This window comes from Zeugodacus cucurbitae, chromosome 6 (genome assembly GCF_028554725.1).
Source record: "Zeugodacus cucurbitae isolate PBARC_wt_2022May chromosome 6, idZeuCucr1.2, whole genome shotgun sequence".
Taxonomy (NCBI): domain Eukaryota; kingdom Metazoa; phylum Arthropoda; class Insecta; order Diptera; family Tephritidae; genus Zeugodacus; species Zeugodacus cucurbitae.
The window spans coordinates 67900225-67922399 of NC_071671.1; the positions used below are offsets into that span (position 1 = coordinate 67900225).

The 22175-nt window shown below is 34.9% G+C and overlaps 4 protein-coding genes across 12 annotated transcripts; 2 read left to right on the plus strand and 2 right to left on the minus strand.

The window, feature by feature from the left end:
• Positions 1 to 1595: 1595 nt before the first annotated feature.
• On the plus strand, positions 1596 to 5125 carry Syb_1 (synaptobrevin). 3 transcript variants are annotated; one of them, XM_054233259.1, is made up of 4 exons: positions 1596 to 1803; positions 2010 to 2096; positions 2881 to 3188; positions 4056 to 4486. In XM_054233259.1, the coding sequence occupies exons 2-4, from the start codon at positions 2053 to 2055 to the stop codon at positions 4070 to 4072; spliced, it is 369 nt and encodes a 122-aa protein (XP_054089234.1). In that variant the 5' UTR covers positions 1596 to 1803; positions 2010 to 2052; the 3' UTR covers positions 4073 to 4486. The 3 variants fall into 3 exon arrangements, with proteins under 3 accessions (XP_054089234.1, XP_011182236.1, XP_028895944.1); XM_011183934.3 differs by having other exon boundaries at positions 1604 to 1803; positions 4393 to 5125; XM_029040111.2 differs by having other exon boundaries at positions 1606 to 1803; positions 2917 to 3188; positions 4393 to 5125.
• Positions 4866 to 7256, minus strand: LOC105212143 (uncharacterized). Its single transcript, XM_011183932.3, has 5 exons — positions 6812 to 7256; positions 6536 to 6689; positions 5888 to 6013; positions 5654 to 5803; positions 4866 to 5560 (listed from the first exon to the last, which is right to left on the minus strand). Exons 1-5 carry the CDS (start codon positions 7132 to 7134, stop codon positions 5402 to 5404), a joined length of 912 nt encoding a protein of 303 aa, XP_011182234.1. The 5' UTR covers positions 7135 to 7256; the 3' UTR covers positions 4866 to 5401.
• A 908-nt stretch (positions 7257 to 8164) lies between these two features.
• LOC105212142 (uncharacterized) lies at positions 8165 to 9881 on the plus strand. Its single transcript, XM_011183931.3, has 6 exons — positions 8165 to 8486; positions 8560 to 8704; positions 8761 to 8886; positions 9152 to 9301; positions 9368 to 9555; positions 9618 to 9881. The coding sequence occupies exons 1-6, from the start codon at positions 8350 to 8352 to the stop codon at positions 9721 to 9723; spliced, it is 852 nt and encodes a 283-aa protein (XP_011182233.2). The 5' UTR covers positions 8165 to 8349; the 3' UTR covers positions 9724 to 9881.
• Positions 9882 to 10390: 509 nt separating this feature from the next.
• On the minus strand, positions 10391 to 21409 carry LOC105212151 (histidine decarboxylase). Of its 7 annotated transcripts, XM_054233253.1 has the most exons (13): positions 21326 to 21409; positions 19099 to 19287; positions 18423 to 18589; positions 16574 to 17152; positions 16365 to 16474; positions 14983 to 15036; positions 14737 to 14912; positions 14396 to 14664; positions 14075 to 14329; positions 13521 to 13666; positions 13389 to 13440; positions 13145 to 13306; positions 10391 to 12801 (listed from the first exon to the last, which is right to left on the minus strand). In XM_054233253.1, exons 3-13 carry the CDS (start codon positions 18448 to 18450, stop codon positions 11747 to 11749), a joined length of 2886 nt encoding a protein of 961 aa, XP_054089228.1. In that variant the 5' UTR covers positions 18451 to 18589; positions 19099 to 19287; positions 21326 to 21409; the 3' UTR covers positions 10391 to 11746. The 7 variants fall into 7 exon arrangements, with proteins under 7 accessions (XP_054089228.1, XP_054089231.1, XP_054089230.1 ...); XM_054233256.1 differs by lacking the exons at positions 19099 to 19287; positions 21326 to 21409 and adding an exon at positions 18822 to 18923; XM_054233255.1 differs by lacking the exons at positions 19099 to 19287; positions 21326 to 21409 and adding an exon at positions 18786 to 18844.
• Positions 21410 to 22175: the final 766 nt, after the last annotated feature.

Consider the following 22175-nt stretch of genomic DNA (forward strand, 5'->3'; position numbering starts at 1 on the left):
AAAGACACATGTATGTAATTGCTTGCGATACCATCGTATAACCAACGGACCTTAAAGAAGGTCGTCGTATAGGCAAGTTCATCTATTAATTTTTGGCGACATTTGTAAATATTAATTATAGGCACACAGACGCTCGCAGTGTAATGAAATAATCAAGTTCAGTTCGAATTCTTGCGTAGCCAAAGCCATGCATAAAAGAAAAGCTTAAGCTAGTGAAGAGACCTTTGCTTTCAAGGTTAATCTTTATATGAAACTTTAAGCCTTAGTGTCCTTCGTCGTCTCGCTGATTGGATCTTACAAAGGCTAGTGTAAGAAGAGATTCACGTTTACTAAACCATATAAAATATTTTACATAAGATCTTCTTCTTATTCTTAAAATTTACTTAAAATTAAATTTTGTATGCCTCACTTATGCCAAATCATATAATTGATTTATTTATAAATAATTTGTTTGTCTTAACTAGGTTGTTAAGTTGTTCATGTCTAAAGAATGTAATTGTAGAGAAGCCTCTTTAATGGGTGTCGAAGCAATTGTCGCTGAGACTAAAAGTGATTAACAAGTGCGGGTGCACTGAACTGTAGCGCCGAGTTCCTTGACTTTTAAGTAATTTAAGTTGATTTTTAAACATTACCAGCTTAATATAGAAAGTACGGACGATTTTGGACCAATTATGTCGATATTTTGTTTTGGAAGTCGTAAAGCGTTCTTTATTTCAAAGTAAATATATAGCTATATATTAAAATACCGTTATATAGTAAGTAACCGTGTTTATTTTTTCAAAAGGGCAACTATATTTTGATTGAGAACTACCGAAGATCCACCACGCAATAAAACACCCTTCGGAATTCTCGTGTACCAAAAAGTTTCTCATATGATGCAATAACGCCTGGTCACCTCTATTTGTCTGAAACAATCAAGAACACAACTACAATAAGAATCAAGCCCAAGGAAGCTTAAATTTTTCTGTTGTCGAGCCAATCTTAATCCTTTTCCTTTTATAAAAATCGACTATAAAGATAAAGATATACATATATTATCAAAAATTTCACTAAATCTCTGTTTACTTTCGTATCAACATAAGTTAGACTACTAGAAGATAGCTTAAGAACTCAAATTTAGTATAAATTACTATAAAACAGTATGAACTTCTAAATTTTTTCTTTGGAAGACAGTCACTGACTAAAAAGAAATTGCAATAGTTATATTTTAAATAATGTATTGCCTATTAAAATATTGCAAAATAAAAAAAAAATGCGTTAAAAATATTTAAAACTGATTAACTAAAAACAAAATGAAATTTTAAATTACTGCAAATATTTATTTATTTGGTGCACCCTGCGCTGAGAAGTGTTGTATTCATCAGATTTTTGCCACGTATGAAACTAAATAGTTTTTTGATAAAAAGATAAATAAATATTGATAGATATGCGCTATTTTCACTTATTCATTTTTATATTTAATTAAAAAATATATAATTTTGATTAAATGTAAGTAAAAATATTTTCCACTCGTAGTTTTCTTCAAGATGTACTGCTTTATCGACGCATACATTCTCACACATTGGATTGCATTAGCAACCCTTTGTCATTCATTTCGTTTAAAATTTCATTCATCATCCAACGAAGCGGCGTAAAGAAGACAAAAACGACGAGCAGTTTGTTCACTTTCCACGATCCTTCCTTATTTTACTTTGTTTCTCATTTAAAACTGATTGAAAAAGTTGTGTATTTGCTGCTGCGATACATAAAATACGCACAAAAGTATAAACAATATTAGTGTTGTGATTTAAAAGAAATATAAAGGTAAGTTCAAGTGTTTTTCAAGTTCATTTAGAACTGTGCAACAAGTCGCTTAGTAAAACAAGGAAAAAAAATGTACATTTTATGGCGCTGATTCATCGACGGGCTGCGTGATGTCTACGACGACTTGACTACTAGCACAGTTCTTTTGTGCGAGCTAGCGCTTAATTACGAGTTTGTTTTATTAATTTACATTCGCTTTGTTCCAGCAATTGACGCACAAAGTTCGGAAGAACAACAAAATTTGAAAATATGGAGAACCCAAATGAATTTCCTGCACCATCTGGATCAACTGAGTAAGAATGCTGATTTATTTATATCATTGTGTGTTAATTTATGAAAGTTATAATCTAGTTACTTGCTAGTGTGTTATCAGTTCGTTAGACTATAGTGCTACAATTGCAATTAGCACATATTCGCCATATTGGTCAGTGCAATAGAATTGGTAACGTAGATACATATGTTTGCACCTACGAAAATATGTACTCGTATTTTCCCTACATTTTAGTTATCTATAATACGTGGGTTGCTTTATTGTTGCAGACAATTTACATACAAACATTTAACTGCGTGGAGGCAAACAAAGTTTTATTAAAATTCCATTAGTGACTTCAGAGTGCAGAAATAGAATTAACTTGAATTGATGTACACACAAGCGTACGCACATTTATAACTATGTTTGTGACCGTTTGTGGCTTAACTTCTTCGCCGTTGCCGGCATGACCTGAATGGCCTTAAAAAGTTAGCTGACATTTGTATTAACATTGATATGACTATTTTGGTAATTTAATAAGGGCAAGTGGGGAGTATTTCACAGTTGGTACTGCATGCAATCATTAGTTACTTAAAACATAAAATGTATCGTGCGCTTGTTAGGCTATTAGTTGTGTACATATGTATAATGAATACTTGAATAGTTGGTGGTAAAGAATGTAGTCTAGCAAACTGTAATGTCTATGTATTGTACAAATGAGTATACAGGGTGTTTTAGGTGGGTTAGCCGTTGCTTAATAAGCTACTCGCCGCAATAAAATGGACACCCTGTTCTATGTAGTAATCTAACCGTATAAAATTGTATAGTTTTCCTGTTTTACCCCCGCCTCCGAACTCTGCCAGTACCAGCAATAATAATCAGGCGCAAAAGCGATTGCAACAAACCCAAGCCAAGGTTGATGAAGTGGTCGGTATTATGCGTGTGAATGTGGAGAAAGTGCTGGAGCGCGATCAGAAACTCTCGGAGTTGGGCGAGCGCGCAGATGCGCTGGAAGCTGGTGCCTCGCAATTCGAACAGCAAGCTGGAAAATTGAAGCGTAAACAATGGTGGGCTAACATGAAAATGATGATCATCATGGGCGTGATCGGTGTGATTCTCTTAATTATCATAATCGGTGAGTAAATATTGCTGCTTGTTATGTGTAATTTAAATTTAATTGATTGTGCACAATAATAATGGATTTTCTACACTGCACAATTACATACGTATATGGCTTTTGACATTTGGACTGCGGTGCAATTTATTTGAAAGGTTTTAGATTATATTAATCCATAAATTTGCTAATAAAGATATTTAAATAGTTTTCTACAATAACAACATTAAGTTTCGGTTTTATATAAGGGTATGTAATCTATACCAATAACTATAATTTATATTATTTAATTTTCGAAAAATATATTTTTTTCGGCTGCAGATCTTATTTTAAATTTTTATATACTTTTCCTTTTTTTTTTGCTAATTATATTCATTTTGCTATTTAGTACAAAGGTTTTAATTTTTCTGAGCTCATTTTATACTAACTAATATTATACATATGTTTTTATTTGTAATAAATTGTAAAAATAAATATAATTTTATTTTCTATTTAATATATTTTTACGGTTACAGATTTTTTAATTAATATTTATTTACTTTTGCTGTCTAATATATTAGCTTTTGTATCAGTATTAATTACCATATTTTTTTAATTTTTATTTAGTAACATTTTTTTGTATAATTTTTTAATATTTAATTGCGTTCTTTTAATTTTAATTTACAACATTTTCACTTATTTTATGACTAATACTGTCTCCTCAATGGGTTCTTTCGTACATGCATTACTTATCAGTTAAACACCGTTATCACTGCTGATTTTTGCTTTCTTTTCACATTTTCATTTGGTTTGCGCTAATCTCATGGATTTTTAATGAGAAAAAAACAAAATTATTGTTTTAGTATTGAAAACTATACCACGCTATTTTTGCGACTTTTTTATTTACAGTTATGCTCTTTACTTAAGTGGTACCAATTAGCAGTTGAAGATCAACATTTTAAATATATACATGAACTCTATGAATTTGTGTTTGTTTCTATATACTATGTGTTTAGTGCTATTAGTTTATTTGATTTAAAAATAATTTAAAAGAGAAAAAAGAGGTAAATATTTTTTAAAGTAGGTTAAATAAAAGTTTGCACCCACGCGTTACGTGCGAAAGCCATTTTGTGCTAATTGTGTAAGTAAACCGTAGCGAATTACGTGTCGAACGTAAAATTTTTTGTTAAAGCGTTTTTGTTGTAATTTGTATTTAACAAATTTTCTATACTCTACTCATTTACAGTATCCTTCCTGCCGTCCGGTGGTAGCAGCCCTGAACCGCATAACCAAATTCAAAATCCATCAACACCTTAAAAAGCTCAGACGAACGCAGTGGCCTTATGATGATTCCTTGTTGTTTTGATTGCAAGCATTCATTGGTGATTTGCAAAATGCACAAAATGTACGCACACAATCAATTTATGCATTGGATCGTTGTTAGATTTTTTTAAATAATACAGCTCTAACTGAATGTCTTTAAACAGTATACAAAAAAAAAAAATATACATAAATGTATGCCTTACATATACAACGGATATCTGAATGAAATTGTAATTGAAAATGTTAAGAAAAAGCAAAAAAAAAAGTATTTGTTTGATTTTTGTGTTTGTTTAAGTTTTGTAATATAAAAGCCGTTTGTCGTGCGCTTAATAGTAAAAAACAAAAAGCAGAAATCCATTTGACATGTTTACATATACAATATTAAAACGATTTGTAAAACTATATATATATACATATTGCTGTTATATATTTAATATATACAGAGTAAACACACATACACATATATACACGTATATTTACATAAATTACTTTACATATTGATTTCTGCGTTTTCGAAGTATTTACACTCTACATACAGCGAGAGAGAGAAAAATAAAATCAACCAACAACAACTATTTACAAAATGTAAACTATACACATTACAAAAAAAAAAAATAAATAAATAAAATTAAGCAACATTTTTGGAAAACATTAAAGGTGTTTATTACTCCAATAACCGGTTATAAATTATAAACTTGATAAAATACAATATATCAAAAATATATATACATACATACATAAAGGGAACATATTTATTGATTAGAACGGCTATTGTTTGACTTTTGTGCAATTTTAACATAATCTTCTTGTATACAATTAGAAGGAAGTTTAGGAACGTAAATGTAAGCATTAACTTGAAGCTGAGGCTGTGAACTTTATACACTATTTCCTTTCCGTTTTTTATGTGCTTGGTACTTGGTATTTTCATATTTTCATTTGGCTGCTTCTTTGAGTTCCTCCAAGAGCAGTATACCCATCGCGAAGAGCGTCATGTAGCTTATAAATATCATCGAGCCATACATATGCGGACCATAATCGTCCAACCAAACAAATTCGGCACTGCTTATAGCCTTCGCGCACATAAATGTGAACTACAAAGATATATATATATATATATTTTAGTGAAATGTGCTATTTTGTACGTTCTCGTGTGTGTGTGTGTGTGTGTGTGTGATGATACTTACAAGTGAGACGAAAAATGCCATTGTTAACGTCATGATCACATCGAAGTAAGGGGTGGGCAATGATATTCCAACTATAATACCCATTGAGGAGATTAAAAAGAAACGACAGGTCCATGCCAGTATAAAGTCTGGTTTATATATGTAATAGTCCTGTAGTTATGTGAGAACAACAAAGCAAAGCAAACACATACGATTATCTGCTAATTTCAGCTGCGGAAAACAACGGTTACTTACTCTTTTTGAATGAGAGATTATGATGCCTATAACAATGACAATTACTAAGATGAAACCCGAAATCAGCGACTGACTCCAATGGGCTGCGCAGATGGGCAGTGCCATTGGGACGCAGCAAAGCTGAAGCTATGGAAAAATTACACAAGTTAAATGCAAGAAAAGGTCTGAACATGAATGTATTTATGAGTGGTAGCGTATTTGTGTTTGTAAGGTAAACAGTGTTGCGTGCGACTTTCCGAGTGTGTATGCTAGAGAAAGCCGTGAGTATTAAATAGATGAAAGTTATAGCGCCTAAAAGCGAGCAACATATGGCTGTACTATATTTAAAAGGGGATCTTTTTAAGCAGCATATAAATGCGAGATCGTTTCTAACGCACTTGCGTTTGATCGCGAGAACCAACAAATGTGAGAACATACAGCAAAACACTTCTTGGATAAGTTATAACCGATTAGAATGCAATTCGGACCTAACCATCTTCTTTGTTCAAATGCACTTCAACACGACTCACAAGCGACACTCTGGTATACAAAATCAACAAACAGTATATGTACATTTTGCTGACATTCTCTGGTATAGCACTCGAAACGCACGACGTCTAAGTCATAACTTGTGTGGTAAGCATACCTTTAGGCATTGTTTAAACATACCATTATGACAACATATGTGTAAAATAGCGTTATATGTCTGTCCATCGTTATGAATTCATAAAAGAATATCAAGATAATCAGCATTATAAAACCCAAGGCGAACGGCAGCAATGCGAGGTGGTAGTGTCCTCTCACAAAATGGACCACTGCTTCGCTGCAACAAAAAGAAAAAGCAACGATAACGTATCAAACATGACAAACGCCAAAATAACAAATAGTTCAATTCACTTCGAAAAACACATACACATACGCACACAGAACACAAAAAGCACCTACATTTTGGATAACAATATCCACTGAGTGATACCCAACACCAAGAAGCCAAGCGCATGCAAATGCACCGCCACTATATAGTCGGTGTGTATTTTACGCATGGCGAGCACACCCTCCGGCGTTTCGTCCTTCCACAGTGGAACTGTATTCAAAATATGTAAATCATCATCGTCATCATCAATTTTGACATCTGGTAATTGGATTTTCTTTGGCGCCTCAGCCGGTATATCGTCCGTGAACCGTCTATTGTGGGTGGCGGCTTCAATTGCGGCAGCGGCTGCCGCCGATGTGGTAGGATGCGCACCAATTATTTTCACCAACGGCATTGCACTACAAATTTCCTAATTTTATATTATTTATATTTATATTTACAAAGGGAATTGTAAAATCAAACACTTTTACACTTTGTTGACGTTCGATGTTAGTGATGTTCTCGATGTGTTGTAAGAAATGTGGAAACATGTTTTTTTATTTTTTTTATTTTATTTTCATTTTTATTATTTATTTTTACTTTTAATGTGGCCATGCTTGCATTACTGCATCTTATTTGCACATCTATTAATTTGTTATTTTACTTTAAAAAGTATAAATATTTGGATCCGCTCCGATTACTTAGGCCCGACTGTCGTGGATTGTCAAACCCTCGTTTTCGTCGGCTGTAACGGTAATGTAGTCTCTGATAGTTTTAAATATTATTTACGAATAACTAATCGAATTCTAAATAACTAACCTCAACTTGAACACGAACTGGTATAAATCAAATTTACTGGCATAATTTTGTCTCTTCGTGGACTCTTAATAATGAAACTTACAATAGAGCCGTTCGATACCATCACTCTTGTCAACAGGTGCTACTTTGGACTAGTAGGCAATTGAATGATAAAAGTCCTCTCTCGACGAACCAAAACCAAACTCTACAAGTCGCTTATTACTCTTGTCCTGATTTATGGTGTAGACGTGGCGTGGACGTTGCCGACATACGATGCGACGACACTAGGAGTTTTCGAGTTAAGGACATGTTGTCTGAATGGACAAAAGCTGGTGGACGATGAGGAAGAGAAAGGCCTCCACTCAGTTGGAATGACCAGCTAGAAAATGAATAAAATCAATCTGTAACCGATAACATAATCCTTACTCCCTTCCCACTACAAAGCATCAGATAATATTTCTTGGAAATTATTTATCTAAACTTTTATCTAAATAATACTTCTGAATTACTTTATTAGGTCTATCTCTTTGATACTTAAGAAACCTTATCCTGCCATTAAGTACTCATAAATATTGTGAATTCTCATATTTAATTTTATTTCATCAGAGTCCTTCATTTTCGCTTTTGAACATTGAAGTATTCCACACCAAACGTAAACATATATCTTTTGTGTGGAATAATAGAAAATAAAAACTTCATTATTTTGTGAAATTATCAGTTTATTTTGTATAAATAAAAAACGGAAAAAATAAATTCAAACAAAATAAAAGTGTTTAACATTTGGTAATACTTGACCAAATTACGGTGTGTATTTGGTGTGACAAATGGCAGAATGGCGGATGATCCGGACAGAACACCGCGTTTGTATCAGTATCGACAAGACCGCTCCAGATTCGCTTGTATCGCCTACAGTTTAACGGTGATCTTCTTTTGCATCTCGATCGTGCAATGGATCCTAATGATTATACTGTGAGTGGATACTTTGTTTTGTTTAAAATGTGCTCATTGTCATCGTCACTTTTCACTTTTCATCGCGCTTTAGTGATGGATTACGCAACTTCATCATTGACTTTTCTTATATCTCAATAATTGCTCTCCTTATCGGCATGCTGTTGGTGACATCGTTCGTATTTTTCGAGAATCTGCGCTTTGCGACCCCCATCAATTGGTTTCTAACAATTATAATTGTGAGTCTATAATGCAGTTATTCGCTTGGAAAAATATGACAGAAATTTCTTTGCAGGTGCTCATGACAACTTGGGGCATTTCGCGCGCAATTGTCGAACCAAGTCTAGCGCTATTCGGCATAACACTGCTGTTCGTGGCCATTTTGGCCGTCATGTTCATATTGATCGGTGTTTATATTCGTGTAAGTGATGAGTTACATTTTACGAGTGCGAAATGACAGGTCTTAGTAGTTGTAAACAGCCTTTGAGCGGTACTTATACCAGAATTTCAAGGCGGGAGGTTCGCAAGAACATAATTGTCATTAACAATATTTTCTTATTAATTCATATTTTATTCATATTTAAGTGGAATTTGAACCCAAAGTCATTCTAGATTCTTTTCAAAATCTATTTTTTTTACTAAATTTTCTTTAGTATCTTTTTATAGCCTATGTATTATTATTTCAGCACGATTTAACACTGGATGTTGTGATACTGTTTGTAGCTGCCGTTATATTTTTCATCACCTCAGTATTCTTTGTAATGCTGCAGATTATGGCTGGTCTAAAAATAGCGTTTTTCATATATGCCTCGATCATAATAATAACGGTGTTGATGGTGAGTTTTTTTTTTAATTTTTTTCCTTAATATAATTTTAACGCTATTTATTCGATAACCTTGCAGTTCCTCATGTACCATGCGCAAACCATAAATGGCTACCGTTACGCGGAAATGCGTCTAAATGACTATCTGCTGGCCGCACTCATCATCTATCACGATCTAACAATACTGCTGATCATGTCCTTCTTACTGATTGGCAAAATATATACGCTGGCAGGTGGCAGTGGTCTATATTTTTACGGCGATTCATGGTGTGTATTAGAAGGCAAATATTTGATTGCTTATAATAATAATATTTTTTTTTCGAAATTAGTTGTGGGAACACTACAGGCGCATCGAACCGTTCGCTCTACTATGATCCATCGCTATATAATACCGGTTCAACTGGCAATGATAATGTGGCGCCAATTTATCTGTAAACTGTATGAAAATGCGAATTGCGTCAGGACTTTTAGAAAGTATTAGTTTTAAAATCTCGAATCGTAATTTTGTTTGTTTAGTGTATGTATGTATATCATATAACTGTAAATTTATGTTGTAAGTGTGTGGCGAATAAAAGCTGCTTGAAAGATTTTCATTTAAACAGTGTTGAATAACACCGGAACATTTATTTATGAATCATTTAGTTTAAATTTATCGTAATTAGACATACATTCATGTGTTTTTTAATTATTTTAATTAAGTTATGTGATGCTGATGAGCTTTAGCTAGCCACTTAACAGCTTTTGAAAGCGCTATTTAAATTTTTTTATTTCAACATTTGCAGTGTTGTGAACTGTTATAATACAATTAGTAAGAGATAATTTATGCTCATTTTTTTTTTACTTTTTGTTGTTTTTCTTTTAATATTAAAGCATTAATAATAAGTTTTAATAAGCCAACTGCTCACCTCTTCATCAAGCTTTCAGAAAAGCTTTCATTAATTTGCATAAACTTAACCTTCAATTACTAATTATACTCCCATCTATTAAACTCCAACATTTTTCATTCGATTTTTATATATATTAGATGTAATATTTATGTGGATATATATATATTTTTAACACGTAAAATCTACAATTCTGCCAAGCGCACATATGTATGCAGCATGCAGACTACTCTCATGTATTTTAATATAATTATGTTTATAATATTTATTTAATGAATACGAATATATATATATTTTTCTAAAATCTAAATAGGTTTTGTCCAAATAACTTATTCTCAGTGTTCGCATTGGCTAAGTTGTTCGTCGCCAGAAAATTTGTAAATTAATAGTCAGTGATATAAATGTTAATAACTTTTGGGGGGACACATCCCAACAATAGAGTAAGATATACATATTTTTATATAGATTATATATAGATTATATATGGTTAATGAATTAAAATATTTTTGGTTAGAATATATAGCATATTGAGTATGTTAGTAGCATATTTTAGATATTATAGCATATACATATAAGTGAATAAGCTTGCTTTTCTCCTTTCCGTAGTAAGACCAACGCACAGTTTTCTCAGCAGAATCATACTATATACTTTTTTTATAATTAAATATGGTATTTTTTAAATTTCCTCAACATCTATATGTTTCTTACAGTTTACTAGATACGTTTATATCATAAAATTTATTTATATCGGTGGATATTTAAATATATATTTATATGTGAAATAAGCTTAAATATTATTTTTTTTTTTTGGATTTTTGCTACGTTTTTTGTAGATTTTTATGCACTATTTATTGCTAGCACAGCAGAAGAACGCTACTTTTACGAAATAAATATTATTTTTTTTTCTTGAATTTTATAGTTTTCATTATTTCATTTGAATTAGAAGCGAAAGTGATATATAATGAAATAACTAAAAAATATAAAAAATTAATAATATTTAATATAAAAATATGTAATATAAAAGAAAATAAATAAATAAATATATTACTAAAATTAAAAAAAAAATTAAATTAAAAATAAAAATTATTTTTTTTTTTTTTTGATTTTAAATTAAAAATAAAAATTATTTTTTTTTTTAATATTTTATAATAAAACTAATATAAAAAATTCAGAATATTTTTGCAATTTTTTTATATAACTTTTTTTTTTATTAATTTTCTTATTATTCTTATTTTCAAATTTTTAGCCAATATTGTTGTAAAAATATAAAATCATTTAAAAATTAAACAAAAACAAAAAATGTAATATATTACTAGTAATTTGTAGATATATATATATATTTATATAATTTTTCTTTTTTATATAATTTTTTTCTTGAATAGATGTTTGTTGATATTTGCAAATTCTTTATAATTCAATAATGTCTCATTTTCCCAATTCATTCCACGTCATTACAATGTCAGCTATAAATATTACTAATTTCATATATATTTTTCACTTAAACTAAACCCAAGCAAGCCCAGAATACTCACGTTAAACTCTCACATTAACTCATTTGCAGCCAAAATCCAAAATCAAACCAAATCCAATGACGAAGAACGCGAATGAGCATCCGAAGAAGCGATGGAGTAATCCTCCGAACTGTCACAACGCGCCACCTGCCACGCATCCGCGTCTGTCTCATCCTCGGAGAGCGTCGCTGCATGTAACGAAAAGGACGCCAACGTGCTTGTCATTGTCGCGGTCAATTGCCGCGCGCTTGGCGCGCTGTAGAAGCGTGTCACATTGTGTCGCTTCGATAACGATTCCGCGGGCATGCTGAACGTGTCCGCATGTGTGGACGCCGATGATATGGACATGCATTCGGAGGCGCTTTCATCAATGCTCGGCAGCGTTGAAGTGGAGCGCGCCAAACTATCCATATTGAGTAGACGCGCGGACAAATAGCTTACGCCGCGTGTTGTAGGCGCTGGCGCTGTGTCGAAACTGTGAAAGAGCGCACTCCATTGCGACTCCGCGTCCGGTGTTTCGGCGCTGGGTGTAGTCGGTGTGGCACCGCCGCTTGGCGTGCTCGCATTGATTATAGTGTTAGAGAAGTAGTTGTTGGTGGGACCCACCGCCAAGCCCGTATCGAGGTAACGCTTACCGTGATAGACCTCTTGCATTGTGTTGGCGCGCATGATCGCGCGCGTTGAAGCGCTTGCCGCATTGCTGATCGCTTGCATTTGCTGTGTGAAATTGTTATTGCCGGTGCGCTGTTGCTGCGGTGCCGGCAAAGGCGGTGATGGTGTTGTACGCAGTGAGGCGGGCGCTGTTGATGAGGTGGCGCCCAGCGTAGGTAGTGAGTTTGCCAAGAGCAGCTTACAGCTAGCGGCGACCAGCTGCACATTCGCGGTGTCCCGTACGCTTTTCTCCGACAGCAAATCCTCAGACGTTTCATCGGAGGCTTCATTCAAAGTGGCATGCAGTGGTTGGTAGTGATTTTGCGACGTTTGCGTGGCGGTGCTTTTGTAACGTGGTGTTGCGAAGTTCATTGAAGTGGAGATTGGATTTCGGCGCAGATATTCAGCCGCTATCTTCATTGTGGAGTAGGCGGGCAGCGTGTCGGTTCGTTTAACCGTTGGATAATCTATTTGAGCAAGGTCCGTTCATAAATATATATGTCTTATGACAACAGTGAACTAATAATCGGTAAAGGGTGCTCACAATGTGAGGTTATTGGTGAACTTTTTGAAAGATTGGAGTGACTATTATGAATTAGGCGTAATTTAGCACAGTTTTAGCGTAATCACTGGAGCAACCTTACCGATATAGAATTAAAATATATATTCATATATCTATCAAGCCTGTTTTTCACTACACTCCGTTGCAGGTGAAGCTTTACGAAAAACAAAAAACAATAGCAACAACAAATATACAACATTTAACATTTGCAGAAGCGTTTTACTGCCTACTCTACCTTGACGGCATACCTTCCGTGGACTCTTCACTATCTTCGCATATCGAGTTTGGATTTTTACCCTTTTTACCGGGTGTTGTAGTGCCATTCCCCTCGGCGCTGGAATTATTTGTACCCGAGTCGAAAGAGTTCTGCACGACCACATCCATGTGAGAGTCTAGAGAGAATTGTTTGCCTGTTGGCAATGAGAGAGCATTTATTTCATAGTGTTAAATATAATTAAACTCATTTTGAACACAAGGTTCACTTCTCTTTACCAGACATTAAAATACCGCGCACTCGTCGCCGCATTGATGGTGATTCTTGGTGCTGTGGAAATGAATGGTGAATATGACAAGTCATTAGATTAGAGTTTGTGCTAATAAATATACAAATTCATTGAAATTTACAGCAATTCGTACGCCAGCATAGGTTTTAGCCAGAAATTCATCGGCATCAAATATTGCCGCAAATGAACCGTTGACGATTTTCGGTGAGAGTGGTGAGTTTGAGAGCAAGAGACTTGAGCCGAAAGCTTCGCTTTTATCTTTGGTATCTGTGGAGTTATAGGAAGCATGTAAGTGGTAGAAAAACATATTTACAATATCATAATTAGTTAGATTAAGTTGTCAAAATAGACGATCATTTTGCTAGGAGAGTTTAAGATGAGGACAGAATAGGATTGTTAGTACGCCTTTAAAACATTAAAAACATTTCTTTACCTATTTTTTTAAGTACTTCACACTTTATAAATCGGAAATAAGTTATTTTCCAGCACCACACAGTGGCTGCTTGTACATAAGTTCGTCTTTCTCAGCAGTTTTAATGAGCGTAAGCTGAATATTGCATACTTTTAGGGGCTCGCCCAAAAAAATTTTGATATTCTTTGCTTAAGACTCAAATAGTATTTTAATCACAACATAATTCAAGCTAGGAAGAAATGTGATAACAAGTTCAGACTCACCTTTCAAATAAACTTTATTTCTGTTCGAGATTGTAATGTTCATTTCATCGAGTATCATAGACGCCACACGCCTTATCTCATTCCAATCCTTCACTATATCATCGGCCGTTGTATTTGTAGAGGTCACCGTGAAACGTATCACATATTTGCCTTTCAAAGAAGATGGTATACAATGCAAATTGCCGCGATGATTCAAGCGCTTCAAGAGCCGTTCAGTGATCTCATTTTCACCTTTGATGCGGAATACCACCATGCCTTGGATTTTCAATTAATACAAAATAATAAAATCATAATTTATTTAATTCAATTGCCACGCCCTACCCAAGTGCCGCTTAGCTGGTATCTCGAAACGATGATCTGCCAACACGAGCGCTTCGAACTTCTGCGCCAACCGTACACCTTCGCGTATATGCTTTTGCAGTCCTTTAATGCCGTACGAACGCAGTACGAAGAAAACTTTCAAAGCGCGAAAGCGTCTACTTAACGGTATCTGCCAATGCATGTAATCAATGGAGACGCCAGAATTTTCATGTTGCAAGTAGAGTGGTTCCACATTGAAGGTGCGATGTACGGCGGTGCTGTCCTTAATCCTAATGTGGTTGTTTGGAGTGAAACAAGGAAACCGCTTTGGAATAGCGTTATTATATCAAAACATCGCTTACCATAATGCTGTTGCGTCAAAATGCACCATCAGCCATTTTGATGGATTGAAGGCAATCGAATCGGCGCGCTCAATGCCACGCAGCCAGGTGCGGAATTCCGGACAGATGAAAGCGCTGCCCGCGTAGGCGCTATCGACATGGAGCCAGATATTGAAGTCGCGACAAACAATGCCGATCTAAGTGAGGTGAAATGATAATAAATATTTGTGCTGCTGCTCGATTTGTTAGCAATTTATAGAAGCGTACCTCTTCCAAATTGTCAAAGGAACATGAACCGGTGGTACCCAACGTGGCGCAAACCTGAAAAATTTGTTTCGATGGAGAATGAAGAAAATACTAAGTTATTTGAGGTATATGAAAATAAACTGGGAACGACATGTTTAAGGTTAGATAAAAAGAGGGCTAGAAAATCATAGACAGAAAAAATATGTATTTTGAGGAATTGAGTTTTTTTTTATGAGAACCGATTTCTTCGATCATATACGAGGTATTAAGAAGGAAGCCTTAATATAGAAGACCATTCTTGTCAAAAACTTAATCTCACTTATGAGTATACAAACACAAAGATAAAAGAAGCTGCCTTAAAAGTAATTTATCTAGTAATCTAGTGAATCAGTTATCAAAGTGTTTTGAAACCAGCTTCGATCCCACTTAGAAGAGTACTAGAGTTTCGTGTCGTGTTATACTTCGAAATTATTAAAACCAAACAGTGTGGTTCATCCATTTCGTAGTCCTTCGAGTGTTATGTCAAGATTGACTTTAAAAAGTTTCTCATAAAAGCTAACAGTAATTGTGAATCTCATCAGAAATTAAAGAAGAAACTCTACCAAACAATTATAAATATATAGTCTAGACAAATAAAAAACGCAGTAAAATACTAAATAGTACGAATTTAGATCTCGAAATATGTATAATATAGAACTCTCATGTTTTATCGCGGCTATCGTTTATTACGAAGCTCAAGTAATCCCTGCTCAATTTAGTATTCCATAAATGACCTTTCATCCTGAAAGAAGTAGCCTAGTGGTTTTTTTTTATGAAATGAAAGGATTTATCGACCTCTGTTATATAATGCTTTGAAAACTGTTAAGCTCAACAAATTACTCCTCAATCAACTTAAGTGTGAAACTAGGCCATTTCAGCGAATTCGCATATTTTCACTTTCCTTTAAATGAGGAGGGTACTTTTCCTGGCCACTGCACCAGTTGCTCATTTTCTTATTGCTTATTGTTTGTCATTTCTCTTTCACCAAAACAAACAAAAATTGCAATGATTCTCCGGCGGTATGCGCGAGAGATTTAATCCTCTTTGTACTGATTGTAAGAAAATACGAAGCAATTTGTATGGCGCATGACATGTGCCGCCTGCTGACAAGTGACTTAGCGGTGAAATTCAGCTGCTGCACACAGACTTCAATATTAATTGGTCCCCAAGGGAACCGACGCAAAGGGGTAACAGGCAATCAGCTAAGAGCAGGCGCGTCAACTTTAATGTGGGCATTGACGAAGAGCAAAAGTGACCGCATTTACTGGGCGGTGTGGTGGAATTTAATTGCTAAGCTCTTTTGCCAAACCATTTTTAATAGGATATAAATAATTTGTTTTTGTTTATTTATGTGAGAGGCTTACCCAAAACGGCACAAGTCCTTGCTTGATGTCATCCTCGATGGCCTCGCGCAACGCCTTGCCACGCATCGCCAAGCTGTCGTCGGCCTCGATGAAACGCATACGCACAAGTCCTGTGAATTAATAAAAGAGCAGAGCACAAAAAAAAAAAACGCGCGTGTGAGTGTTTAGCGCGTAAGCTGCTTAAAACATCAACTAAGCTGGACTCTCACCTATTAGCGCTGCCTTCTCCACACTAGAGTGTGCCTGATCGGAGCAGTAGGCCACGAGACGCGCATTGATTTCCGCATCCTGAAAGCCGGGATGATGTTCATGAAAACGTTGTATGGCACGCGTGCGGCCGGCCAACAGACATACCAGCGTAGCTTCACTCGCGGTGGTCTGTATTACACCGCCGCCGGGACTCTTATTGTGCAAATGCAAGAAATCATCCGGCAAACCAATCATTTTACCCAACCAATTCATCACAATCACTTCGAGTTCGGTGCAGGCGGGTGAACTGGCCCATGTGAACCCTAAACAGTTGATCGCATCGGCCAGCATATCGCCGAGTAGTGAAGGAAATGAGTTCAGCGCTGGAAAGTAGGCATGCATGTGCGGACTCTGCCAATGCGTTATGCCAGGCATAATGACGCGTTCCACATCGGCGAATATGGCGTCCCAGTTTTCACCTTCAATCGGCGCAAACTCGGGCAGCAGTGGTCGCATGTAACCGGGTTTGACATCGGGAAATACGCGACGATCACGTATGTTCTCCAAATAGTCGGCGATGTAGTCCACCATCTCTTTACCTGACAAGAGGAAGAAAATGAATTGGGGTAAATGAAATACGCTGTTTGATAGTAGTGTGACAGTCAGAGATTTAATGATGCGAAGTTGGTTTGTAAGAACTGTCTTTCTTGTCAGGGAACTGCAAGAATTGTTAGATGCTTCATGAAGCACCGCTGTTTTTTGAAGATTTGCGTACTATCTACTCTTGAACACTTGAATTCAACCGAGATCTAGGTTAATGGTAGAGAGAGGTCTCAGGATCTCAGGAAGTATCCCGATTGCATTTCAGTGATGAGAATATTCTTCAAAGTGCTGTTTTAATGGAATTAATTAAGGGGAACTTTGTCATAATATATTTATACTAAAGTAAAATGTTAGTCTAAGCTTTATGATAACCACAGTCGATGAATATGAAAACTTATCTCGAAGATAAGGGAATGTTGCCGAGTTTAAAAGAAAAACATTTCAAAAATTATTTGTTGGAGCGAATTTTACAACAACAACAGCCAACAAAAACTTAAAATACGGTCTCGCACAGCAAAGTAATGGCTAGCAAATCAAAAAATTAATTTGAGAGAAAAAAAATAGAAAACGAGAGACTTTCACTTTATTTCATTAGTCACATGATGAGCCAGCTTATTTGCATTGAGTTAAAATTTCGCAATGATTCATGGGGTTTCATGCGTATTTCAAAATAACTGTTGGAGATTGCGAATTTGTGCGAAAGGGATAAAAACGGAAGAAACGAAAAAAAGATGACTGCTGAAATGTACTTTCAGCTAAACTAACTAGCAAGAGAGAATGCAAAACCGAAGCAAGGGACAAGCGGCAAGGGATGGGTGTAGGTGGTAAAAGTGAAGAAGGCACAACAAATGTCAGAAGATATTCGGAAAAGCTGATTATGTGCGAGCGAAACGAAAAGTTTAGACTATGGCATGCAAATGTCTAAATGATTTTATATGAGACACTAAGCTGACCCACGCACACACACACATCCACTATAGAATTCATTGGTTTTCCCACACAGTGCATATGTGTTATTGTTATTTTTATTGCATTTTCCAAAGGATTGGCAAATTAAATTAAGTTGAAATTTATATGCAAATAAAATTGAAATGAACGGCTGCTGCGCTAACTGTGATTGCGGAGCGTTGATGCAGTAATGTTGATGATTTTTATATGTGGACACCCACGGAGCGAACTTAGTTTTCATTCATATCATTTAGTATAACTGTTTCTATTTCCATTTAGATTGGCTTAAAAATATATAAATTTCATTTTATTACTCACCCCGTCGTCGATACTCGTTCACATCCATGCTTTATTAGAGTCTCTTGTTGTTCTACTGCGTATTAATCAATGCTTTTTGGCCTTGGCTGTGGTTCCAGTTGTCTTACGAAATTTGCCTGCACTTTAAGCTGAGCTTGAGAATTTTCCACGGAACGTTGTTAAAACCACTTTGATGGCAAGCGAAAAAATTGAAGAAAAACTAAATTTTAATATAATTCAAACCTTGCGAGCTCCCATTAGAAACCACAAATCGCAATTTTGGATATTTGCGTTGGGCAAAAATCGCGAATGACGATTTGTGGTTTCCAATGCAGCTCTGCAGAGTCGAAATTAAAATTTCAAATGAGTGAAAAACTAATTTACGTTGACGAATTGCACGAAGCGAACGCTTTGTCTTACGTTGTATGTCGGTCTTTTACTTGCACCTGCTGCAGCGCAACACTTTCTTTCGAATTTCATTGTGCGAAAATTGAATTCGCCTACAATTCTGGCGAACGCCTACACACACGGCGGACACTCGAGCGCTGCATGCGAAAAAGGTTTCAAAGCACACATGTACACCCACATACATATGTACATATGTATACATTGTATGTTTCCATCAATAATTTCTAAGGCTTCTTTATTTCGTTGCGCAGAATGGAAGTGGAAATGAGATTGGACAATGTTCGCTTACCCGAAAAACTTGTAACAGCTGCGAAAATATTTTCAAAAGCGTTTGCCGTTAATGCTCAGCCGGTTGGGGGTGGTGGGGGGCTTGTTGTTATGTTGTTGTTATTATTTGGCGTTAGAATTGGTTATTGTAAAGTGACAATTAGTTGACATTTGGCCACGGCAATATGCATCACAAAACACGATGGGCTTACTGCAAATTGTGAATAGACGTAATTATATTTATTCAATATGTTTATGATGATATGTTCAAATATGCATATCAATTAAACGTTAAATAACTAGATACTTAGTACATATTTAAGTAAGTCAAAGGTAAACATGAAAAAATATTTTGTTATGACATAGTGCCAGCCCTGATTTATGAAAGCGTTTCGAAGAAATTTTTTTATCTTCTTCAGAGTTACCCAATCTAGAGCCCTCTTGATCAAGTTGGCACTTTATAAACAGCAAGTTTTGAACCTTACATATATATTACAAATATATATTACAGATATGTAATAATAATAGAGGTGAGTATAAACCTATTAGTATTATTGCTGCTGAAACAGAAAGGCGCCTTATGAGTCGCAGACTAAGAAAACCCTTTTATCTATAACTGTCTGTTTATATATCTATCGAGGATAAACACCCATCACATGTTTCTAAACACATTTCTATAGCACGTTCAATTCTACAACTTTGTCCTTATAATATACATATGCACATAGTAACTGTATCATACTTCCGACTGCTTTCAGGGACTAAATCCTTATTCCGAAAAAGAAATACCAAACATTCTCTACAATATTAATTAGTTTTACGTGGCAGTTGATAAGGATTATTTTGGACTTCCGACAAAATAAAAACTGATATTACTTAGAGTTTATAATCGCAATAGTTTAAATTATAGAAATATGTCTAATTAATATCCAAAAGTCTTAAAATGTGTAAATAAGCTACAAAAACATTTTCTGGAGCAGTACTTGTTGTCGACATGTTGATACATTTGTTTCTAAATTCTAAAAATTCGCCACCGAATTTCACAAGAATTTTCGGAAATTTCGGTTTTGAGTATGGAGGTAGCAGAGTTTTCTATTCTATTGCAATTATGTTTTGCAAAACATTAACTATTTCAAAATGACTGCGAAACTTTCTTATAAAAAAAAAAAATAAACTCGAATTTTTAAATATTACCCTATTTTGGTACGAAATCTCATTTAATGAATTTAATTTCATTAAAATACCTGTTTTATGGAGATTAGACGAAAAAGCTTTCCAAATTCCGATATTTAGTAGAAAAGCGGCAATGGAATTTTATCCACCAAATTCGCGATATCAAATATTCAGATGAATTATCTCAAAAACTACTTGACCGATTTCAATGCAATTCGGTATATAACACTTTCTTGACACCCTGATGACACGGTTGGAATATGGGCGAAATCAGTTCACAACCACGCATACTTCCCACATAACTTAATTTTGAATTCTTGTGATTCGTTCACTTCATAATATATATGTACGTTAGGAACCAATTAAGATAGCGGAATAAAACTTTACACAAATACTGTATTTGAGCTGTGACATCACTTGTGGAAAAATTGTCAAAATCAGACCATGACTTTTCAAGGCCCCTAATATCGAATATGAAGAACTCAGTGCCTAAGGGTAATTTTTCACCGAAAATATAGGTAAGTCTCGCAGATATTTTAATGTAATTCATTCCCTCTGAATTTTTTTCTATAGCATTTGTCTCTGTACCAAAAATGGTTAGAATCAGGTCAAAACTTCCACCAGATCCCATATACCTAATTATAGGTAATATAAAATTAAGTGAGCGTATAGTCTTCGATATATTGTATCTTTGTGGTGAAAACGAGTGAAATCGGTTCAGGATTTACCTCAGTCCCCATATACTATTTATTGTACGCTTTATTCAACTCTTTCAGTATGTTTCGAAAACCGTTTTCGAAAAATTATTCTTAAATGTGAAAAATGTATGCAGATTGGGTGATATAAACTTTACATTCGATATGCTTTAATAAGACCTTAGTGAGCACTATTCATCAATGAAAGTTATTCTGAAATCAGAAAAAGCGCACTAAAACTTTAGAATAACTACACAACCATATTTTTTGTTTTTGATTTCCTTGATATTTTCTTAATATATTTTTAAAATTAAATACAGTTTATTTTTGATCCATACAATAATATATTAGTAACTTGTTTATTATTTATGAAAAATATACCTTGGTTGCATTAAATTCTTCAAAATCGCACTACATTTTTGTTTCCAAAATATTTTCCTTTAAACCGATTTGTAGTTTATATTTTTATCTATTTCTGTAATATCTTTTAATTAATTCTTCACTTGAAACTTTGAACTATTCGAGCATGGCCGAGGGCCATTACCGACTGCAGCATTACACGCACAGGATCTGTATTTATACTCAGCGAGCGCTATGACAAGGGCAATCCCTGATAATAAGTAACTGTTGTAGACCCTAAAATACAAAAACAACTGTAATAATATATTAGCTAAACGCATCACTTGCAATTGGCTCCACCAGCAAAAGGGTGGCTAATGCACAATGTCCTTTACGTCAAGACGCCAAAGCTAAGCCGACTTGTAGCTCTTCGTATTGGCCGAGCGCTGGCAACGTAAAACGACGACGATGCCATAGTGTGTTGCACGCAAGCCAATCAGAAAACAGCATGGCGGGTGGTTAACAGTATTACTATGTGTTGCTAGTAATATGATACTCTGTACCGTTGTTTTGTAAGCTGTGATTAGCATTAACATGACGGCATATTTAAGCTGACAAGTGTAAGCTGCGCACTGGCGAGAGAATGCGAATTTTAGATAGTAAAGTTCATTGAAATTTTTGCTTAATATTTGAGAATTTGTCTTTGGGTAAGAAAATCTGCTATAATTAAACGGCATAAAGCTGTGAGTAACTGAAACCAAAAATGAGCTAATAATTCATTATGCCCAAAATACAGTTCTAAAATGCCCATATGTTCATGTTCACATGTTTACACGCGTATGCATGTGTGTGTGTGAGCTTCCGCGATTGCTTGCAAATGTTTGGCTAAATG